This window comes from Quercus robur, chromosome 6 (genome assembly GCF_932294415.1).
Source record: "Quercus robur chromosome 6, dhQueRobu3.1, whole genome shotgun sequence".
Classification (NCBI taxonomy): Eukaryota; Viridiplantae; Streptophyta; class Magnoliopsida; order Fagales; family Fagaceae; genus Quercus; species Quercus robur.
The window spans coordinates 25,488,191-25,513,212 of NC_065539.1; the positions used below are offsets into that span (position 1 = coordinate 25,488,191).

A 25,022-nucleotide genomic window follows, 5' to 3' on the forward strand; every position below is an offset into this window, starting at 1 on the left:
ATGAAAATGAAAACAGCCAAACCGATACAAAAGAAGTGCAAATTCCACTTACGTATGTCCTAACGCACTCTCACTCATCAGTTATCACTATTTATCACCACAAACTAAACTAACTACTCTCTCTCTCTCTCTCCTCTGGAATTGAATTGGACTACTAGACACTAGTACTATCCCTTTTGCTCAAGGTAACTGAAGCTCACTTTATTTAATCTTCATTTCCATTCTTCTTTCAATACTTGAAATTTCTTTCATTATCTTTAATTGTTTGAACTTGTCAAATCAAGAAAAAATAAGTAAAGTACTTTTTCAAACTCTAGCCAATCAGAAAGAGCCTGAGCATAACTTCTGGAATTTTGATTGTGGTTTTTTATTTATCTAGTACTTGAAATTTTTTTTTTTTGGGTTTTCTTCGTATGCAATACTTGTTTGTTTGTTTGTTTTCTCTTTTTGGGTATTTGGTTTGCTGAGAAATGATGCTTAATTAGCTTTAAGCGTCTTTGAAAATTCTGTCCAAACAGTACTTGACATATACTAAACATTGAAAATGATTATGGGTTGCCTTCATCGCTTTTACTAGATTATTTGAATATTTTATTTGCGTGAAATTCAATTCCTTGGTATGGTTATTTTGCAGGGTCTTCACAGTTGAAGTTGGAAACTATTTGTTTGTTGAATTTTGTGTTAAATACATTCTTAAAAAAAAAAAAAACCCTAATTTGGAAATTGGGTTTGGTGAAATGACCATTGGTGGGTTTGTTTCGGCTGCAAACTTGAGCTGCCAAAGTACTTTGACAGGAAATCAAACTCTAAGATGTGGGTTTCTTAATAATTCAGTGAAAACCAATGCATTAGCATTTGGAGGTTGTGAATCCATGGGTCATAGTTTGAGAATTCCACTTACAAAGGCTATTAGATTGAGGCCGAGGAAGGGTGTCTCTCCTTTGCAGGTTCGTTTTGTGATTCAGAGGTTTGGTTTCAAAATACTTCTCACTAAGTTGCCAGAGAAAATTAGTTATTTGTTAATAATGCAGGTAGTATGTATGGACTTTCCAAGACCAGAGCTTGAGAATACTGTTAATTTCTTAGAGGCTGCTTATTTGTCTTCTTCCTTTCGTGCATCTGCTCGTCCATCTAAACCCCTAACAGTTGTAATTGCTGGTGCAGGTGAGGAATATATATATATATATATATATCTGGATATATTCTTTTTGACTCTTTAGTTTAGAATATCAAACTTGTATCTGTTAAATTGGAATAACTCTTTGAGTCTTTGTGCTTATTCTAGTTGAATTTACCTAATATTTGCTTTTGTTGATCTAGGTTTTCCAATATCTTATATTATTGGTGTTCAATCATCATAACACGTTCGTCTTTTTGGTAGTGAATGGATTTTGTTTTTATTTTCATCTTTCAGATTTTGGTTGTTTGTTGTCATCCTGAATTGATGCTCTCTCCTTCTCTTACTCAGGCTCATGAACATGTATGTGCTAAAGGGGGTTGTTGGGCTTATGTTGTTACTTGCTATCTTGATGTAAATCCAAAGTACATGGATATAAAAATTTTCGTGTTATCAAGTGATTAATTTTATGCCTGTGATGTCATTTGTGTTTTTTTTTTTTTTTAATTTGTTATTTTTTTTTAAGAGTAGCCTCTAGAACACCTCTCAAAATATTTGTAGAAATGGATTCTGCTTGTTTCAAGCTTGATATCTGAAATATTTTGTAGTAAAAGCTGTCAGGTGTGGAAATACCTTTTGGGTTGACATAAGTGTGAGTCTTTGCATGCTTAATTTCTGGTTGGTTAGGATCTATTATTTCAACCTTATTTGATTAGGGTTGAGTTTTGTCTAAAGTTATAAAAGTTTTCCTCTTTTTCTGAATGTTTTCCTCCTTTTTTGACATTTTTCTGTGATTGGTAGGCTTTCATAAATATAGTTACATTACTCTTGGGAGATCAAATAATGCTAGCTTAATGGATGATTAGAATTCTTTTTTTAATTTCCCTTAATTGGTGCGCTGTAGACTAAATTTTACAAATTATTGCAGGTTTGGCTGGTTTGTCTACTGCAAAGTATTTGGCAGATGCTGGTCACAAACCTATACTATTGGAGTCAAGAGATGTACTAGGAGGAAAGGTTTTTATGCTGCTCTGTTTTTGTCCCACTTTTTCAATCAGCTGACACCAAACTGGTGCTTGTTCTTCATTTTTGCCTTGATTGTCACTTTCAAAAACTAGAATATTTTTTGATAGGTAATAAAAATTTCATTAAATAATGAGAGAAATATTAATGGAACCATTGGTAAAGGATGCATACCCAAAGTTTCCATGCTAAAAATTACAAATGCAATGTATCAAAAAAATCATAAACAGTTGGTCTACTTGCATCCAAGAATAGCCAATACAATAAAGATCCTACAAACTGAGATTGAAATCTCTTTATATGGTTCTTACTCTTCAATGTACTCCCATTCCTGTCCCTCCATGCATTTCATGTTAAGCACCAGGTGTAGTGTTCCAAACTCTTTTCTTGAAAGTCTTGGAATTTCAACGCCGATGCTGAAGCAATATTTCTGCCATCGTTGGTATCACCCAAAGCTACAAATATAAAATTCCATAACTCCAATGCTACTGGACAATGTGATAGCAAATGATCCACATTTTTCACTAGTGTTCCACATAATACACATGTTTTCCAACACCATACCTCTTCTAATAAGATTATCCATTGTAAAAAATTTCCCGCGTGTTGCACTCCACTCAAAAGAAGCTACCTTCTCTTTACCCTCCAAAAAGCCTTTTAAGGAATATTTGTACAGGCAGCACCTCTTAACACCTGTGGCCTCTTGGATCAGGGTTGTATAAAGCAATTAAAAAAAATTGCAAATGCTTCCAGCTCCCAATCTTGGGCTAACCTCAAAAAAAGAGGATTCAGTGACTTCCCCATCATGTGTCTCCATGTAATCCGAGACCATATCATCTTTTATTAATAGCTAACTGAAATAGCTATGGAAATAAAGTTGCTAGGTCCCTATCTGCACACCAAGAATCACACCAGAACCTTATCCTTTTACTATTGCCAACAAGATATCCAACTAATCTAAGGAATGAGTCTCATCCAGCTTTAATTGCCTTGCAAAAATTCAAACCCATATGAGTGTTGAATAGGCTATGATGAACATCTCTTTACACATTTCCCATATTTTGCTCCCATCAATTTCCTCCAAAAATGCTTCTTCTCTTGAGTGAATCTCTATAACCACTTTCCTAATGATGCTTGATTGAAAGTAGACAACTTGATACCCAACCCCCTGCACATAATGGGGTAGTAGAAATTTTCCAATTCTACAGGATTTTTTTTTTTTTTTTTTTTCCCTCCTTCCCCTTCCCCCCCTAGAGAAACTCCACTGTAATTTCAACCGGTCTACTAGCAACATTTATTGGCATAGTGAAAAGAGACATAAAAATAAATAGGCAACTTGGACGAAGCACTTTTTGCTAGAGTAATTTGCCCCCTTTTGAGAGGTATAATCTTTTCCACCTTGTTTTCTGGCTGGAGAAGGAAAATCAGCCCAGGTTCCGTTGACAGTGGCGTGCCCCAAGGCCCTTCCCCAGTCCTTTGATCTTGAGCCAGGAGTGTCGGACCGGTGCACAAAGCCTCCGTTGGAGGCCGACGGCCCCTTCTCCGTCGGAACCAGCTCGGATGAGCCCATGTTGCCACCGGGTAAGGCCGATGGCCCCTTCTCCGCCGGAACTAGCTTTGTTGAGCCTTCGTTGCCACCGGGTAAGGCCGACAGCCCCTTCTTCGTTGGAACTAGCTCCGATGAGCCCATGTCGCCACCGGGTAAGTCAGATAAGGTGTTTTTGCGGTCATTGGTTGAATGCTTCTTATCTGATTTCTTTTTGAGCTTATCGAGGGCTGGGCTTGTGGTTTTGGGTGACAATGATGGGGATGAAGGTGGCTGGGACAGTTGTGCCAATTTCAGGCCGAAAGCTGTTCTTGAATTTGAGCAATCCAGTTTAGTGGTGTTACCCATGAAGGCAACGTGTGTTGTCTCTGGGGCGAGTGCTTTGGTGGAGGAAGAATTGAATATTTCAGATATGGGTTTGGGTGGAGAGGATAGTTTATCAATTCCTCTGTTGTCTATCACTTCCTTTGGGTTACCTTTGTCAGCTGAGTTGAACTGTGGTAATGAGGTAGTGGAGTGTGTGAATACGTTGGATATTTCTAAATGGGTGAAGAATAGACTTCCTGGTTTTAGTAAATTGGTGGGGCTGCCTTTGAGCCGACATGAGAAGTTATGTATTGCTTTGTTATGAAAGATTGAGAGGGAGACGGAGGCTGCCAAAGTGTTGAACAGGAAAGTTACAGTTCCTAGAAAAGTTGTCATCTATAAGGATAAAGGGAAGAGAGAGCTGAGGAATTTGCAATCTTTGGTTAATTATGATGGTAGGTAGTGTGTTGGCTGCTGAGCTAATTTGTCAGTTGGGGATTTCATGTCTTTATGAATTTAAAAATTCTTTCTTGGAATGTTAGGGGTCTGGATGACTGTCAGAAACGTTTGATAGTGAAAAATTTATTGCGTGAGTGGAAGTGTGATGTAATCTGCCTTCAAGAAACTAAGCTTACTGGCCTGGACAGACAGATGGTTGGCAGCTTGTGGAGTTGTCCTTTTGTGGATTGGGTGGCTTTAGATGTTGTCTAGACGGCCGGTGGAGTTTTGATGATGTGGGATAGGAGGGTTTTAGAGAGGTTGGAGTTTTTGGTGGGTTCTTTTTCTGTGTCTGTTCGGTGGCAAGGGGTGGGGGATGGCTTTAGTTGGGCGTGTTCTGGGGTTTATGGCCCAATTGATAACAATGCGAGGGGGCTAATGTGGACGAGTTGGTTGGTGTTTAGCAATACTGGAATGTCCCTTGGTGTTGCATCGGGGATTTTAATATTGTTCGTTTCCCTAGTGAATAGTTGGGTAATTCTTGTTTTACTCTGGCTATGGAACTTTTTTCGGAGTTCATTGAGGATCTTAATTTGATAGACTTGCCTTTGGAGGGAGGGAGCTATACTTGGTCTAGCGGGTCAGATTAGCCTTCGATGTCTAGGATAGACAGAGTTTTGGTGTCTCATGATTGGGAGGAGCAATATCCGGATGTGATCCAACGGATTTTACCTCGCCCTGTTTCAGACCATTTCCCAATTCTAGTGGAGGTAGGGGGAATGGTGAGGGGGAAAAGTCCGTTTAGGTTTGAGATTATGTGGCTAAAGACGGACGGGTTTATTGATAAAGTTCATTTTTGGTGGAATCGACATTCTTTTTCTGGTACTCCTAGTTTTGTGTTTGCCAAAAAGCTGAAGGCTTTGAAAGAAGATATCATTCAGTAGAACCGTTTGGAGTTTGGTCATGTCGGACGCAAAAAGACTCAATTATTAGAGGCTTTGAAATTCTTAGATGCCAAGGAAAGGGAGTTTGGCCTCTCTGATGTAGAGACATGTGAGAGAGCTGTGGTGAGATCTGAAGTAGAGTATCTTCTCTCATTGGAAGAAATCTCATGGAGACAGAAATCAAGGATGTTATGGATTAAGGAAGGAGATAATAACACTAAATTCTTCCATAAGGTGGCTAATTCCCGTAGAAGGTTTAATCATCTGAGTATTTTGGAGGTGGATGGGGTGATTTATGAGGAGGAATCCAAGGTGGCTGCTCAGGTGGTAAAATTTTATAAAAATTTGTATCAAGAGACAAAGGAGTGGAAGCCTTTTGTGGAAGGTTTGGAGTTTGATAAGATAGATGGGTCGGAGAGGGGTTGGCTTGAAAGGAGGTTTGAGAAGGAGGAGATTCTTCTAGCTGTTAATGAGTTGGCTGGAGATAAAGGTCTAGATGGTTTCTCTATGGCTTTTTTCCACCATTGTTGGAGAGTGGTGGAAAGAGATGTTCTAGCAATTTTTGAGGAGTTCTATCAACATGGTAAGTTTGAGAAATCTTTGAACGCTACCTTTATAGCACTAATTCCTAAGAAGAATGATGCTTTCAATATTCGAGATTTCAGGCCTATTGGCTTGGTGGGGAGCTTGTACAAGATCTTGTCTAAGGTTTTGGCAAATCGTTTGAAACTAGTTTTAGATCAATTGATTTCTGAGTCTCAGAATAGTTTTGTGGGAGGTAGACAGATTCTTGACTCAGTTCTTATTGCCAATGAGTGTGTTGATAGTCGAGCGAAGAGTAAGATCCCAGGGGTTATTTGTAAGCTAGACATTGAGAAAGCTTACGATCATGTGAATTGGGAGGCTCTTCTAGATCTTTTGAAGAGAATGGGCTTTGGGGAGAAGTGTTGTAGATGGATTCGCACTTGTATTTCAACTGTCCAGTTTTCTATTTTGATTAATGGGGCTCTAGCTGATTTTTTGGGGGCATGAGGGGTCTGAGACAAGGGGACCCGCTATCTCCAATGTTGTTTTTGGTCATGATGGAGGTCTTAAGTAGGATGTTGAAAAGAGTTGCAGGTGCTGGCATGATCAGGGGTTTTAAGGCTAATAGTAGACGGGGTGAAGGGGAATGTGTTTCGCATCTTCTGTTTGCAAATGATACTATTTTGTTTTGTGATGCGGAAGTGGAGCAGATCCTTCATGTGCGGATGCTTCTCCTTTGTTGTGAGATGGTTCCAATAGGGGAGGTTAATAATGTCCATGCCTTGGCAGAGATTCTGGGTTGTAGGATTGGGTCTTTGCCTATGACCTATCTTGGTATGCCGTTGGGGGCTTCCCATAAGTCCCCTTCTATTTGGAATCCTATTTTAGAGAAAATTAATCGGAAGTTGGCCGGGTGGAAGAAGTTGTAATTGTCAAAAGGTGGAGGAGTAACGCTGCTTAAGAGTATGCTTTCTAGCCTTCCTACTTAATATTTATCTCTTTTTACCATCCCTTCGCATGTGGCTAATAAGATTGAGAAGATGCAGAGGGACTTCTTGTGGGGGGATTCGAAGGTTCATTTGGTGGGGTTGGATAAGGTGTGTGCTCCTAAGGCTAATGGTGGTTTGGGAATAAGGAAATTTACTACTTTTAATAAAGCCTTATTAGGAAAATGGTTATGGTGGTTTGGGGTTGAGGAGACTCATTTTTGGAGGAGGGTTGTAGCTTTGAAGTTTGGGGAAGAGTGGGGGGGATGGTCTTCCAAGCTGGGTAGGGGTGTTCATGGGTGTGGTTTATGGAGAACTATCCGAAAAGGTTGGGAGGTTTTTAGCAAATATATCCGGTTTGAGGTAGGGGTGGGGAATAGAGTGAAGTTTTGGACAGATTAGTGGTGTGGGGACTTACCACTCCATTTATCCTTCCCAGTAGTGTATTGGATTGCTACTAATAGAGAGGCATCTGTGGCCTTGTCTCTCGAACGGTTGGGGACCGAGGCTCGGAGAAGCTGGAATGTTCTTTTACTTAGGGATCCAAATGATTGGGAGATGGGAGACGTGGATGAATTCCTTCATGCCTTGGGTTCTAATTTACCTCAATCTGAGCATAGAGACCGTATGATATGGAAGTTGTCGAAGAAGGGGGATTTTGACATCCGCTCTTTCTACGATAAGCTTCGAAGTCCCTTGCCTATTATCTTTCCTTGGAAAGGTATTTGGAAGGTTAAGGCTCCTATGCATGTCTCTTTCTTTGTTTGGACTGCAACTTGGGAGAAGATTCTTACAGGGGACATTCTGTAGTGTAGAGGCTTTAATTTTGTTGACTGGTGCATTATGTGTCGTCGTAATGGGGAGACGGTGAATCATTTGCTTCTCCATTGTAAAAAAGCTTATCAGTGTTGGAGCTTGGTTTTTAGATCTTTTGGGATTTATTGGGTATTGCTGAGATCGGTTGCAGATACGTTTTTCGGTTAGTGAAATTGGTTTGGAAAGCACTCCTCTAGCATTTGGAATTTAGCTCTGTTGTGCCTAATGTGGTGTATTTGGAGGGAGCAAAATTGGCGAACTTTTGAGGACAGGGACAAATCTGATAATCAGTTGCTCGCTTATTTTAGTGGTTCTCTTTTTGATTGGTCTAGGGCTTGGGGACTCACCTCTAGTGATTCTCTCCCTTTGTTCCTTAGTTCTCTCCTTTGTAATTAGTTCTTTGTTGATTTCCGTTTGTTTTCTTGTTTTTTTTTTCTATCTGTTTGTTTCTTTCTCTGTACTCTTTGTTTTGCCTTATGTTTTTCATGAGGTAGCTTCTTGATTATACATCTTTCTTACTTATCAAAAAAAAAAAAAAAAAAATCTTTTCCACCCTGCTAAACACCTCTCCATTTTCTCACTAATGCCATTCCACACAAACTATGGCCTTAATGTGAGATCCTAAAAGCCCAAATAAGTCTTAGGTAATGAGTTTGAATCCCATAGCCAATGTTAACCTTCCATTGTAGATATCAGCTCTGTCAATACTAACTCACTCTTACTCAAATTCATCCTTAACCCTGTCACTGCTTAAAAAAAGTAACAGGATGCCCTCACATTCTAATTTCTCCATATCTTCACCACAGAATATAATCCTATCATTTATAAATAATAAATAATATATCATTAAAGTATCTCCATTGCTCCTATCTTTGGTAAACCCCAACAAATGCCCTCTTGTAACTATTCTTTTTATCATTCTGTTAAGCACCTCCACAACAAAATTGAACAAACGTGGTCATCATGAATCTCCTTGCCGTAATCTGCCCCTGCTGAAGAATTCCAAGGCTCCCATTTATGAGAATGAAGAGTTTGACTGAAGAAATACATGATTCTATCCATGTCCAACATTTTTCTAATAAGTGAAGATTGCTAACTCAATTGAGCATATTTGAGCACATCCTCTTTAACCATGTTCCAACATCTTTGATAGAAAGCTATGGTGATGCCTTCTGCTACCCGTGCCTTAGCCTTGTTCATATTCTTTATAGCAAAAAGAACTTCTGCTTAGTCAACTACGACTTAAGTCTTGTGCCACTCTCTATCTTCCCCTCAAATGTAGCTAACTCAACACCATCCACACAATCTCCAATCAGCAGATTTCTCATACTAAAATGCTAGACTATGATGATGCCATCTTTAATCTCATTATCCTCCCTTTGCATCTTCCATCCAGTTTAACATTCCCATTAAAGTTTGAATGCCTAGTGCCCAGTGAAAACTTTGTATTCTTCCCCCCCTCTTTTAAGCCAAATTGCCCTAGATTTTTGTCTCTAGCTAGTTTCTCCAAAAGTGCAATTTTTATTATTTATTTATTTTTCTCTATCTGGCTCTCTAACTTGTCGCTCCTCCTATCCTTCATACTTAAGCTACTTTCCTCCTCCTTCATATCCTGTTTCAATAAGTCAGTCGAGGCTCTACTTTTTTGTATCCTTATGTCACCAAAACTCTCATTGATCCATTTCTTCCATTCTTCCTTCAACTGATGTGATCCTTGGCCATTATGAAGCGGGTTGGCTCCATCATCCTATAACTGCTCTACCAATCCCTCACCCTATCAATGAAGGCTGGACCCTGTTGCCAAATATTTTCAAATTGGAATGGGGCTTTTCCTTTTGTAATCTCCCATAGTCCAGAAAAATATGATGGTGGTCTGAAACCACTTTGCGGTAGTACCCTTTGGATCATGTGAGGTTAATGCACTTCCCACTGCGTTGAGGCCAAAAAGTGATCAACATGCAAGAGAGCCTGCTGATCCTGACTATTGCCCATGTATAAGAGCATCTTTGCAATGGAAAATCTAATGCTTAAGTTCATTTATGAAATATGAAAAAATTAGCATTGCTTTTGACATCTAGCAATTCTGTCTCATTTATGAAATCTGAAAAATTATGCATTGCTTGCCATATATTCTGTATAAAGGCTTACACCAAATCTTGGCTTCATTATCTTTGGTTGGCATGTAACATAGACTATCAATTAAGTAAAGGTTATATAATGATATTAACCAACTATTTTGACCTCTTCTCTCCTCTTCGTCCTCTCCCTACTCCTCTCTCTCTCTCTCTCTTAAGTTTAAAATTTCATTGGGCTTAACAAGTTATTTGTTATGTCTAAATTTAGTAATAAAACTCTTACTGAAGTAGATTGTTGTTATTAATTCTTAGGTATAAGCAATCAGAACTAATTTGCAGGGTTACTATAAAATAATTTTAGCTTCCAACTTGACTGTTCCATCTCTAGTTTAGGGATATGCTTTAGCGTATTAAAGTTTGACCTTTTTCCTATAGGTGGCTGCATGGAAAGATGACGATGGAGACTGGTATGAGACTGGATTACATATATTCTGTAAGTTCTAATACTTTTTAGTTTGCAATTTGTGACTCTAAATCTATTTTTGTTTCAATACTTTTTAACTAGGAGGAAACCACCAAGTTTGAGTGCTTTCATGAGTGTTTTTGCATTTTTACTTTATGGTTCTTACTTTGGATAAAATAATATTGAGGAAAAGAATACATGGTGCCAACCCTAACTAATTTGTTGAGGATCCATAGCTAACCCCAAAAGTTTGGGATTAAGGCTTGTTGTTGTTGTTGTTGGTTCTTACTTCAATATCAATTTTTTTTATAGGTAGTAAAAATATCATTTATAACAACAATCATAATTAATGATGTGAAGTAGTAATAAGTTATTACTTCAGTATCATCATTATGATTTTTTTAGATGTTTGCCTTTATGATAATTTTTCAATTATTTAACTCATTTTGTCCATCTTCCACTTAGATGTTCTAAAATTAACCTTATATATCATTACAAAATTAGGCTTTTTATTTTTATTTTTATTTTTCCTTGCGGGCTAGTTGGGGCTTACCCAAATGTGCAGAATCTGTTCGGAGAACTTGGTATTGATGATCGGTTGCAATGGAAGGAACATTCTATGATTTTTGCAATGCCAAATAAGCCGGGAGAGTTCAGCCGATTTGATTTTCCTGAAGTTCTTCCTGCACCATTAAATGGTAAGCTTTTTATTTCCACTTATAAGGGTTAAGGTACATATATTTGTTAAAACAACTATCAAAATTTGTCCCCATGGAAAAATTGTTGTTTTCATTATATGATGATTACCCTGTGGTTTTGAATTAATCAAAAAGCTTGTATTCCCATTTATGTAACTAAATCTGCCCTCACTCTCGCTGCACTTTTTATGCAAATGTCAGTTAGTTTGGTAAACTCGTAATTGGAAACATAGCACATATTGCTTGCATTGAGGTGCCTTACCTGATGCATAAAACTGGTAGTTAGAATGTCTGTGCCAAAAATATGACCCAATTGAGAACCTGCTTTTCCAATCTTTTCTCGTGATGATGATCTTTCAGCTGTTATTATATTAATCCCTGATATATCATTAACTTACAACTTGAGTGTAATGAAGTTCAGAACTGATGAACAACTATAAGGATATTCATGCAATGCATTATACTTTGTATATGAGGATTAAAAAATTATGAAGTCTAATTAATATTTGGAGTTTATAAATTAAAACGATGCTCTGATGCAGCCGTTGGACTCAACGCTTTTTTCACATAAGAGGACTTAAAATATTGTGCAATAATTATTACATATTTTGGTGGTGAATATATGCAATAATGATAGCTCATTGGATGGTGAATATCGTTTCTTGATTTTGTTGCATGGGACCCACATTGTTGTGAGACGATCCCAAATATTAAGAAAGTATTTATTCTCTTGATTAGTTGCTAAAAGTATTTTATGTAATAATCAACCATAAGTTTGTTGAATATTTATTCTGAATGTAATGGTCAGGAATATGGGCTATCTTGAAGAACAATGAGATGCTGACTTGGCCAGATAAAGTCAAGTTTGCGATTGGACTCTTGCCGGCAATGCTTGGTGGACAGGCTTATGTTGAAGCTCAAGATGGTTTAACTGTTAAAGAGTGGATGAGAAAGCAGGTATACAAATCTTACACTGTTTTGGGGTTAATAACTGTAGTCCACATTTTTCTGGACTCTCTCCTGTAACTATGCTGGACTTCCTTTCATGTCCTCATTCCTCAACACAATTTCACGTGTCAATGCTGATGTTGTTTCGTTTATCTCTTATCAGCTTCCCTAGACCAAACCTAGTCTTTGGTCCTTTAATTGCAAAGGTTTGAACTGAGACAAGTGGATTAATCTCAATGCTATTATGAATATGTGTTTGGGACTAGCTTATAAGCTAGCTTTTTGCTTTTTAGCTTTTATATACAACTTTTTAAAATTTCACTTTTTTAAAGTACAAGTATACTTTAGCACCCTTTAAGCAGAAAATTTTCAGCAAAAAGATAAATAAACTGTTCCGAAATGGACAATTTATACTACTGAGAAGAATAATTGCAGGCAGTGTTGTTTTTGGGTCTGCAAATCAATGCTGAGGCTATTATAGGCGGGACTTTTACTACCTGTTGTCTTTTATTTATTTATTATTTTTAACACACACACACACACATAGGTTTAAAAGTTAAAACTTCCATTTCTTTGTAAAGTAACATGTATATGAACCATTTTGATGCCAGTAAATGTTATGCTAGACATTTTTGGAGCTGCTGTGTTCAATACCCCATATCTGTATTCACATGTATGTTATATGTCTGTCTGCAAATTTTACCTTGATGTTCCATTTGTTTATACTGAAATGAAATCTTAGGATAGGAGATACTGGTTGGTGTCAGAAGAGGCATGTGTGGGTAATGTTGTGTCACTGTAGTGGACAAAATAATGGGAGTGCCCTAAGCTTCTAGAAATTTCAAACCCAAAGAAAATCATATAAATATTTCTTTAAAATGGGGAATAAGAAAAATTAGAATCATTGTTTTGAATCTTTCTTTTCTCTCCATGGGGCAAGAACTTCTTAAAAAAGAAGCCTATGATGTTGGTATATACTTTGCAATATGTAATGGTTTTTTCCTAATTTCAGGGAGTACCTGATCGTGTAACTGATGAGGTTTTTGTAGCCATGTCAAAGGCGCTAAACTTCATTAACCCCGATGAACTTTCAATGCAATGCATATTGATTGCTTTGAATAGGTTTCTTCAGGTATTCACATTTTTTTTTTTACTCTTAATAAGGTACTGCAAAACTATAATATCTTAATAGATTCAAGATAGGTATGCACATGCATTCATGCGTTAATACTCTTGACGTACTCATACATCCTTTGCCAGATCCAAATTTGTATATAAATTTTCCTTGATTGAAGTGATAGTGGTATCACTTAGGTGCATACATATAAATGTATATGTTAGCTCTTTCTAATGAAACATTTTCTTTTCTCCAAGCATGCTAGAACTGTTGTTTTCTGTTTCATTCATGTTATGAGAATACGCAAAACAATAAAATTTAAACATCGCAAGACATTAAATTTAATATAGTTTGGCAAACTTTATGTCTAAATCCACATACAATGCCAACCAAATTCTACTATTAATGATAGAGATTACAATTATGCTTACAAACTCTCATAACATGAATTAACTCAAATCCTCACTACATCTAAGGTGCTATCACATTAACATACTAGACAAAACTATCTTCTATCTCTTACATTTACACCAAAATTTGCAACAACATTCTATATACTAGCACACCTTCATCTTTCTTTAGTGTCCACTTTTTGTACTTCCAGAAATAACCCTATTACCTAATTGAAAATGATTTAAGAATAAGCTAATTAAGTGATGACGCAAAAAGATTATTATTATTTGGTCTTTCTTTTGGTCTGGTGTTGACTCCAGGTCTACCCTAGTTGCTGACTCCTAGTGGTTTTCTCGCTAGGTGCTGACTCCAAGTCAGGCCTAGGTGCTGACTCCTAGGTCATATCCATTTATTTTTTCTGTTGTTTAGTTTTGTTTTGGTTGTCCTGCGTCAATTTTGGTATCAGAGTAAACATTGATCTGTTTGAAGCATCACCACAGTCAACCAAGAACCAGAAAAATCACACCCAAAAAAAAAAAAAAAATTTCCAGTGCAGTCATTATTTTCTAACCATTGGAATACCAGCCACTACAGTAAACTAGATTTCCCAGCCAAGCAAAAAATAACTACAGTTGCCATCCTTCAAAACCACTGCTGGATATGCTGCTAGCAGTGGATCCCTATCGCACCGGCGACCTCTGGTTTCACAGTCAGTGACACCAGACCGACTTCCCAATATTTGGTCCGCTAATGACTTTGCTGGTTTTGAAGCTCTCCATCTCACCCGACGCAGCTGTCGAACCGTTGCACTTACTGGGACTGAAGCTTCGTTTTGTTGTTACCAATCCACACCACGTTGTATCTGGCTTTTTAGTCGTTAAAAAAAAACAAAAAGGGGGTCAAGTCCTCTGGCTCGTGAAAAACCAACTCCACGTGAGGCCCAATACGCTTAGCCGCCATCACAAGGGCCAGGTTCTCTTACTATCTTTAGTGGACTCAACTTTTCATTTAAGATTCTTCTTTAGTTTCTTTACGTGCATACCAAAAAAAAAAAAAAAACCAAGTCTAGGCCTTCAGTCCAGTCCACGTGGATGTATTGGTTTTTCTATTAGTGTTCAAACTTCAAATGGTGAAGCTTTATTTGGTTAATGCCATGACAATCCCTTCTTTAGTGGGCCATACTTAACAAGTCAAGTTGGCAAAATCTTTTTGCCCAGTGAGCTATGGTAATATCCGAAGCACCTTATTTTGATGGTTATAAAACTAATCTACGGGATTTTGTCAATTGGATGAATGGTAGGGGTGACCATGGGTCGGTTCGGTTCGGGTTTGTGCCCAACCCGCAACTGACTTGACCAAGTTGGGCTACCAACTTTCAAACCCACCGCCAACTAGTCAGAGAGTCGGTTCAGATCGGATGGTTCTTTGCTGGAAGTGGTCGAGTCTCAGTCGGGGTCAGATCTGGCCGAAAATTGGGCAGATCTGGCCGAAATTTGGCTAATTTGGCCAAAAATTGGCCTTGTATGGTGAGATCTCGCCGGATCTCTACAAGATCACGTCGGATTTGGCAAGATCGGACTGAGAAATCGCATATACGGTGGGGATCGGCGGCCTTTTTGGTAGTAGAATCGGTCGGGTCGGTTGAAATCAGGTTTAGATGCAAGGACCTGCCAACCGACCCGCCGGAATCGAGTTGGATACCTCAAAAACCGTTGTTGACCCATCATGGGAGTCGGATTGGGTGGGTCGAAAAATTCGGGTGGGTCGGGTACACGGTTGAACTTGGACAGGCCTAATGAATGGGATGGAGCAATTCTTTGAGCAAGCAAATTTTGCGGGTAGCATAAAGGTTAGGTATGCAAAGTTGAAGTTAAGAGGTGAAGCACAAATGTTTTGTGAGGATCTTGAATATTTCCGCTATATAAAGTATGAACCTGCCATTAGCGTGTGGGAAGATATGAAAGAAAAGTTTTGTGATGAGTATTTGTCACCATACTTTCGAGCTAAGTATATACCCCAATCTCAGTTTGGTATTTTTCAAGTTGAAGCAAATACAATGAATCCTCATCCCATTTCATGTCCTCAGTGCACTTTTGAACAATCTACCGAATTAAAGGAATTATTTGAAAAGCTCATGGAAGATTTTTTTTTGATAGGTAAGAAAAAGTATATTAGAAAAAAAACACTAGATGCAAAATAGCACCAGCAGAACAGAATTACAGAAAAGAAGAAAAAGCAAAAACATAAAAAGTCAATAAATACAAAGAAGAAGAGAGCTAAGGAATAAAGGAATAGAGTCACTAGATGTGACTCCCCAAACCCTAGCCCAATCAAAAAGAGAACCAGAGAAGAGAGCAAGTTGGTCCTCAGATCTATCCAAATCCTTAAACATCCACCGATTGCGTTCCCTCCAAATACACCACATTAAACACAGTAGAACTAGGTTCCAGATGTAAGATGAATGCTTCCCCAACCAATTCCACCAACTAAGTAGAAAATCTCTCACCGTACATGAGAGAATCCAAGAGATCCCAAAAATCCTAAAAATAAAACACCACAGCCGATAAGCCTTCCCACAATGTAACAACAAATGATCCACTATCTCACCACAGCAACGACACATAATGCACCAGTCAACGAAATCAAAACCCCTAAGTCTCAAGATATCTCCCTTGAGGATCCTATCCCATGCGACTGTCCAAACAAAGAAAGAGACATGCCGGAGTGCCTTAACTTTCCAAGGAAAAGCAACGGAAGAAGAGCCGTGTAACTTATGGTAAAAAGAGCGGATAGTAAAATCCCCGTTATTTGTCAACCTCCATTTCAAACGATCACCATCAGTCACGGAAGGTAAATTGGAAGCCAAGAAACAAAAGAAATCATCCACCACATCTGTCTCCCAATCATTAGGACCTCAAATGAAATGAACTTCCCAAGTTCTCCTATCCCCTGCTCCTTGACAAATCAGAGATGATTCTACGGATGCCTCTCTATTTGCAGCAAAATTGTACAAGGCTGGAAAAGCCAAATGGAGAAGATCTCCGCACCATTTGTCTGTCCAAAATTTCACTCTATCCCCCACCCCAACTTTATACCGGACATTTTTGTTAAAAACTTCCCAACCCATCCGAATACTTCTCCATAAACCACACTCATGACCTCCCCTCACGGAAGATGTTCAAGACATAATTACTTAGATGAAGCAAATGAAGACTCAAACCGATTCAATTGGGAAACCAAGGATAATTGATCACAATGAAATTATTGCTGCCCTCATAGAAGACAACATTGATGATGATATCTTGGTCATTGAGAATTCTCAAGCAACACCAAAGTCTAATGTTGACAAAGACGTAAATGCTTTGACAAGTGTTGCTTTAACATGCGTGCAAGGAAACGAATCTATTGAAGAGCAGCAAGGAGAAGAGATGGTTTCTAAAGAGAGCATTATGTTAGAGGGTGCAAATGATGTGATATTGAAAGCTAATGAATCTGCTTTTGACCAGCCTTCCATGGTGTATGAAGACTAACAATTTGCTAAAGTGGAGAAAGTGGATAATATGGTGCTTCCAATAGTTCAAGATAAGATGATGTTGATTCCACACATTGATTTTGTTATTCTAAAAGAGTTTGACAAGATGGAATTCAAGGTTTTTCTTTTCTCTGTGCTCCCTAAGGTGATTCCAGACTTGAAGTAAGTATTACTTGTTAGCATCTTAATCCTTCAACGCTTTATAACTCGAGGTCGAGTTTTCTCCAACTAGAGGAGATTGATGCGGGAGATGCAAAAAGATTATTATTTAGTATTATTAATGTTTGCAAGTCAATTGTATTTTTATGTTTTAGGTCCTAGTAGTTTATTGGGCTATTAGTATTTTAATTTGGAAGTAAGGTTATTTTTGTAATTAGGCAATTAGGGTTTCCAAGCCAATTAGAACTAGGGTTTAGTAATCTTTTATAAGCAACCTATTGTACTCCTTGAGAGATAGTTGATATTTTGATGAATAAAAAAAATGGTCATTTTGTCTTTCTTTTGGTCTAGTGCTGATTCTAGGTCTACCCTAGGTGTTAACTCCTAGTGGTTTCCTTGCTTAGTGCTAACTCCAAGCCAAGCCTAGGTGTTGACTCCTAGGTCATATCCATTTATTTTTCCTGTTGTTTAGTTTTGTTCTGGTTGTCCTGCGTCATTAAGGGTACAAAGGTAAATTAAGAAATTTAAAAGTACGCATCAAATTCTACTCCAACTAACAATGCCACACATGACTACATAACTACTTGTGATTACCAGTGATTTCAAGAATTGCTTTTAATTTTTTTTTTAATCATTCTTTTTCATTTTTCAAGAGGGAAACAATGTCTCTCTTAAAAAATGAAAAGGAAAGCCTCTCTGAGGAAGCTAGTAGGAATTCTCATAACTCATTATCCTTTCTAGTTAATGTGGGATTCCAAAACCAACATGGAAGCTCCAAACATAAATCTCCACCTCCAACTCATGAGATGTCTTCACTAGTACCTTTTTGGCTACTTCCTTTGCAGGAGGCCTTTTATGGGTAGGGGTGCTTCACCATGTCAACGAGTGATGCAATCAATTGAATTCAAGCAATTTGTGAACTTCTTGTTCGAACTTGGATTCATTAATATATCTGTTATACTATCTACTTATCAAATGTATATATATCTGTTATACTATCCATAAATTTCAATTTCTTCCATCCATGATTATCTTTCTCTCTATGGTGTTTTGACCAAAGACTCCTCTTTGTCTTTTGCTTCACCTCTGTTGTTTGCTTCACCATGTGCTCCATCTTTGAACATGTCACCAATAACCTTGTACAAATTCTTGGAGTTTTTCTCTCCCGTCTTTACCATCAAAGAAATTTTGCTAACTTTCATAACTTTGCCTCTTGTAAAAGTCCAAAGAATCCAACCGACCTAAAGACATAATAAATTACCGATTGTCCCAAATGCTTTAACCGATTGGAAATGGTGAATTTGATAATTTATACTCTAACACTCCCTTTCACGTGTGGGCCAAAAATCTCCTTTAATAAATGAGGCCCCACACCTAGGATTTTAACTTTTAAATGGGAATTAAAGTGAAGACAAGGTTCGAACTCAACCAAATAATATGATACCATGATAGATTGCTAATTGTCGCAAAAGTGTAAGTTAGGAAACGGTGGATTTAATCATTTAACCATAATTCTAATACCCATCAAACATCTAAACTTTTAGTACGTGTCAAACCAATCTTTATTCCTAAAATCCATGAACTTTTAATTGAATATGTGACTTTTCTAACCTCAAAAAAACATCAGCACTATCTTGCTCCACTTTTTGTTGTAACAAATTAACAATCATTGCATTTGCATATCTTTGGCAATCAGTTCATGTCATAAACTCTTTTAACATAGGTCTCAACTTCTTGCATTAGTACAGATAACATCCTATCTCATGGCACTAATAATACCCTATGTCATTAATATTTTTCCTTGGTCTAGACTTTGTTATGGACTTCTCCCTTTCAAATTCTTCCTACTAGCCTTTTGCATGTGCTATGTGCGTGTTCATAGGTTCTTATTTGTTTATTATATATATATATACTAGCCGCTAAACTATGCGATGCATGGAAGAGTTGAACAAAAACTTTAAATGTTGACTAAATACAATGGTTCTAAAAATTGAAAATATCACTAAAACTTCCATCAAACTAAAAGATACAACCATTTAGGTTTTTTTTTTTTTTTTTTTTAAATGTACACGTGGCATTAATCTATGTAGCCATGTGGCGCAATGAGAAGTGGTCAATAAAAAGTCAAACGTTTTGGCTATTAGTTATTATATATATATATATATAGAGAGAGAGAGAGAGAGAGAGAGAGAGAGAGGACAATTTTAAGTTATGTTGGCAATTAGTTATTTAGTTATCGTTTAAGTGTAAAATGTGTCATAGTTTTATGGAATTTGAATTTTAAATATCTCAATTTGTCATTATATCCTTAATTTGCCTTATTATGAAATCATTTTTAATTTGATTATAGGTTTATTTTTGGAAGTACATGAAAGTGGACAGTCAAGAGTTCAATTCCAATTATATAGAGATTTGACGTATTCCTATCGTGACTTGATTCATACTTCACCACAAATATCTCAACTTTAGAATTTTCGTTGTCTTCTTGAACTTCTTTGGTTCCAACATAATTGTTGTGCCTCTTCTAACTTGAGTGTCTCCTTTCCAACTAACACTGTAATCACCATGGTATCATACAAAGGTGGAAGTGAGGTTACAAAAAAAGGAGTTGATTCTCCTCAATCTTGGCTTCCATGCTTGATAACTAAGAAGTGATCATTAAGATGATTCTTAACATCAGTACTTTCTTCCATATACAAGTGATATAGCTCTTTATTCAAGTACAATCAATTTCATATGACTTTGACATATATACATTTTCTATCTTTTTCCATGATTCTTAGGGAGAAATCTCAATCAAGAAGTCATACTTCACCTCTGGGAAGAGACTCAAAATATGTTACACACTGCTTTCATTTAATTTCTTCCCATTCATTATCTGACATAGTATAGTAGCTTCTTTGACTTTTCATATAACTCCTTAATCAATCCTTGCTGCACACAGGCATCATGGACACTGCTTTGCCAAACTAAATTAATTCTCCCCATTAAAGAGCTCCACCACAAACTTTGTGCTTTTCGTCTCTAGGATCCTTAAACAATAGTTCTAATACCAATATGTTGTGAAAAAATTATCATAAACAATAAAAGGTAAACACCATGAGGCACATAATTTAATGTAGTTTGGAAAATTTTATACTTACATCTATGGACTAAATCGATCAAAGTCCACTATCAACAATATGCATTACAGTTACACACACAAACTCTCTCAAATGCAAACCAACCCAAATCCCTAATACACTCATAGGCACTCTCACACAAATACAGTAGACAAAAACTTTTTCTTCTTACTCCCACACTCACAACAAAAGCTATATCATTACTATTTATAGCAGAGGCGGAGCTACAGCCACCCTTTTGGGGGCCATTAAATTTTTTTATTAACTTTGCTAGACAATTTTGTAATTTTTATTGAAAATGAAAATTTTAAAAATTTAACTATGAAAATGGTATAATAATTTTATTCCATGGAAGATCTACAATGAGAATAATTTTTATTGGAGATACTATGTTCTTCTTGTTGGTTTTTTTCAGACTAATATCAAACTAAGCAACTTTTGTATACTCATTAAAGTTTAGAAGATAAGTTTGTATACAGTGTATTTATAAATCATGACATACTCTAGTATTAAAATATTAAGATTTATTTGTATTTGTGCTTACGCATGTGTGTGGGAGTTTGTTTTGACTAATATTACTAACACAATTTGGCCCCACCAAAACAAAAAATCCTAGCTCCGTCCCTGATTTATAGGGACTAATTACACCTGTCCACTTCTTTTCTTATCAATGTGGGATTACCACTCGTAATGGGAATTATGACACCTTTTTATTATTCTTCAAATCAAAATAGGATTCCAAAACCATTATGGAAACCTCTAACTTATCTTCTCATGGGCTGGATGGAGTTAACAATTCATTTTCATTTCCTTTTCAATTTTAGAAAGATCAATCCAATGGCTTTTCAAGTGAACATACACTAAATGCTTTGGGACATTAATTTTAGACTTTATTGGGAAATGCTAATTCTGATATATTAGAGGCAATATTTAGTAGCATTCTATAGATGAATCATAATCATTTTGGTGAGTACTATCAATATATATAATGTTGAAAATACAAGTAGTAGATATTGAAATAAACAACTTCTTACACCTTGACACTAGCTGCTTTATGAATTATAAAAACGCATGTATAGGAGAAGAATGGTTCCAAGATGGCTTTCTTGGATGGTAATCCCCCAGAGAGACTCTGTATGCCAATTGTTGATCATATTCAATCACTAGGTGGTGAAGTAAGACTAAATTCGAGAATACAAAAAATCGAGCTAAATAATGATGGAACAGTGAAAAGCTTTTTACTGAATAATGGGAACATGATTGAAGGAGATGCTTATGTATTTGCTACTCCAGGTATACTACTAACTTCATATGGAGTCATATAATTTTTGTCATGCTTTAATACCAGCTTCCCTCATATTGTTATTTGTCCCAATCAGTTGATATCCTGAAGCTTCTTTTGCCGGAAAACTGGAAAGAGATTCCATATTTCCAGAGATTAAAGAAATTAGTTGGAGTTCCAGTTATTAATGTCCACATATGGTTAGTGACTGATTCTACCATTGTTAATTAAAAGAAAAAAGGTTGCTCTCTCCAATTCCATTTTATTCACTTAAAAAGTGTTGAGTCCCTATAATGCATGATTAGAGTTAGAAGGTCCCAGTTGAAAATAGTGTATATTTGGTTTTATATAAAACTGATTTGGCAAACAAATTCCTGAAATGGGATTTATTTCTCAATTTTTGAAAATGTTATTTGATGCAGCTGGGGAATGAAATCTTGTATTATATTTATCTATTTTACTGCAATAATGAAATTATTTGAATTGGATATTTTTATACTTTCTTTTAATAAGTTTAACAAATGTATTAATCCTTGTTATGCTATGAATCTGTTGCTTTTTGGGTTGGAGACAATTCATATCCTCTTTATGTCACAGCCAGTGATAATTAATATGTTATCTCAATGGTTTCACCAATTGCAGGTTTGACAGAAAACTGAAGAACACCTATGATCACCTACTGTTTAGCAGGTCCTGCTCATACTTGTTACATCAATTTTGTTGTCTAGTGGAGAGAATACTTTCTTTTCTGCTTAATTTTTTCTCTCACTGATTTTGCCAGCCTTGCTACTGAACAACTTAGTCTTGCAATGATATGTGCAATCTTCTTGAATCATTCTTTTGAGATTTTGAATATTGCTAATGTTCTCAAGCTCAAATCACTCCTTCCCATATACACAAACTGTGAATGATAAGGCCATGGCTTCAAGAACTATTGAGTGCATGTTCCTGATCAAAATTGAGAAAAAGAAAAAATAATGGAATTCAGAATATTTAATATAGGTTGCATAATGAAAAGTTTCTTTTTCCTCATAGAAATGTGGAATCAGTGTTACTGTCATTCTTGACTACTAGAGCTAAAATATCTTTGTCATTTAATTATTTAATTATTATTTTTTTTTGGTATGGTGGACATTTATCATTGGGTAATTTAAAATTTGGTAGGATTGCTTAGTTATGATAGGACTTGCAAAATATTCTGTAAACTGTTTATAATAATTTAGATCTAGATATCTTGTTTTCCCTCTTTTACCCTGTTGCCTGAGTTGGGAGAGGAGGGTCCCGCCCCCCCCCCCCCCCCCCTTCTTTCGGGCGGCGCTCTTCCCGTCCAAAACATACACACACTTCCATTAGGCTAATTATTCTGTTATTGTTTCTTCTGCATCTCATTTCTGGCTATTTTCTTTTCTTTTCTTTTTCCCCTTGCAGAAGTCCACTTCTCAGTGTGTATGCTGACATGTCAGTAACATGTAAGGTAAAAGCTGGTACTTTTGTTCTCCCCTGCCCCCCTCTTATTTCTCTGGTTTTTATGTCCTTGAATATTTGGTAAATTATGGGACAGTTGGTTAGCTTGTGTCAAGTGTTGGGTTGGTTTGTACCAAATAAATGAAGTACATGAGCATGCCTACATGGCATAGTGGCCATTAAAACACTTAAATATGTCTCTATATGCATCTTAAAATTTTCAAAATTCACCAGTATCCTTCACTGAATTGATCAGACAGAGACATAATTATAAGCTTTGTGATTAATTTGATTCTCCTCCATTACTATGTGGAAACTCTGTAATTCATGATTTTTTGTTGTATGTAGGAATATTACAACCCTAATCAATCTATGCTGGAGTTGGTTTTTGCGCCTGCAGAAGAATGGATTTCACGCAGTGACTCAGACATTATTGACGCTACAATGAATGAACTTGCAAGACTCTTTCCCGATGAAATTTCCACGGATCAAAGCAAAGCAAAGATTGTGAAGTACCATGTTGTTAAAACACCAAGGTTTGAATACATGGCCTGACACTTGGAATCTTTTGGTTCTCTTAAATAAATAATGGAAAATTATAGAAGTGAGAATTCAGTACCTTCCATATGGTTAAAGCAATTCACCTAGTAATATTATTAAACTTGTGACATGTTGTATAGAGACTATTTTATTTAAATTTTTGACATGTTTTCTAATGACTATTTATTTGAATTTTTTAGTATGATATTCATTATTACCTATAAGTCCATTCCCTTTCTGTAACCTTAAATAATAATTGTCTCAGGTCTGTTTACAAAACTGTCCCAGACTGTGAACCTTGCCGTCCCTTACAAAGATCTCCTATTGAGGGGTTTTACTTAGCTGGTGACTACACAAAACAAAAATATTTGGCTTCAATGGAAGGTGCTGTTCTGTCAGGAAAGCTTTGTGCTCAAGCTATTGTACAGGTAATTTCTTATATGTATGATCTAAGGTAATGTGTTCTAGTTATCCTTCATGGAGAAATGGTGATTTTAGCTTATTATGATGGTAGTAAAAAAAAAAAAAAAGAGGTGGTGGGGGGCAGGGGTGGGGTTCGTGAACCGTGTTTTCCTAACAAGACCCAGCTGTATAGCTAGACTTTATTATAACTAGTTTGGAGAGAAACTCTTCAAACTTCTATATCTTTTTATTGGATGTAAATTTTGAAAACTATTGGATTGCACGTTCTTATTATATCTTTCATGCTTGCAAAATTTTAAGAAGATCAAAGATCAATAGCTATGTCATCAATCAAATGTTTAGATTTCAAGTTTCTGTGGTTTAAAATTAACATAAAAAATAAATTTATTGATCAAATAGTAAATGATATCCGATTTGAACAAAATTTGACATGCGTGTTAAGAATATAAAGAACATGCAATCTAACAGTTAGATTTTCAAAATTTACATCTAATTAAAAAATATATGAAGAGTTTGAAGGGTTTCTCTCAAACCTTGTCCAAAATGCTAAAACTTTATTTTCACATTGGTCCCTCAGCAAACCCCCCCACCCTGCATGCAAAAAAGTAAAAAATAAAAACCAGGAAAATGCATTTACAATTAAAACAAAAGGAAGGATAAATACAATTATTATTATTATTTTTTAAATGTTCTTATATGAACTACTTTGTCCTCATATTGAAATACTCAGGATCATGAGTTGCTTATAGCTCGGGGGCAAACAAGGTTGGCTCAAGCAAGTGTTTATTGACAAAAATCTTTGCAAATGGAGGTAAATTTTTCCTTGGTTCAAGAGGATCATTTAAGTAATAGTTATGGCTCGTGGATCAATGATATATCAACACTAAAGATATATTTTCAGCCCTTGGGGTACTATACATGATGATAGCATATTGAGCTGTCTATTTCTGTAGCTTTTCTGGATATAGGATCTTCTTTTTGTTCCTCATATGATGCTCATCTTGCTGTAAGTGTACATAATTTTCTCCACTGTCTATCTAAAAGACAATGAAATTAAGGAGAGTAAATAAATTTGATTCAGTTTGTGTACTTAAACTGGTGTACC

At 36.5% G+C, this 25,022-nt stretch overlaps 1 protein-coding gene across 1 annotated transcript; it reads left to right on the forward strand.

The window, feature by feature from the left end:
• LOC126733372 (15-cis-phytoene desaturase, chloroplastic/chromoplastic) lies at positions 1 to 25,012 on the forward strand. The gene is made up of 15 exons (XM_050436637.1): positions 1 to 185; positions 635 to 947; positions 1,032 to 1,164; positions 2,046 to 2,134; positions 10,212 to 10,269; positions 10,782 to 10,937; positions 11,746 to 11,894; positions 12,898 to 13,017; positions 21,288 to 21,501; positions 21,588 to 21,690; positions 22,133 to 22,180; positions 22,919 to 22,964; positions 23,303 to 23,490; positions 23,760 to 23,922; positions 24,648 to 25,012. The coding sequence occupies exons 2-15, from the start codon at positions 738 to 740 to the stop codon at positions 24,705 to 24,707; spliced, it is 1,737 nt and encodes a 578-aa protein (XP_050292594.1). The 5' UTR covers positions 1 to 185; positions 635 to 737; the 3' UTR covers positions 24,708 to 25,012.
• Positions 25,013 to 25,022: the final 10 nt, after the last annotated feature.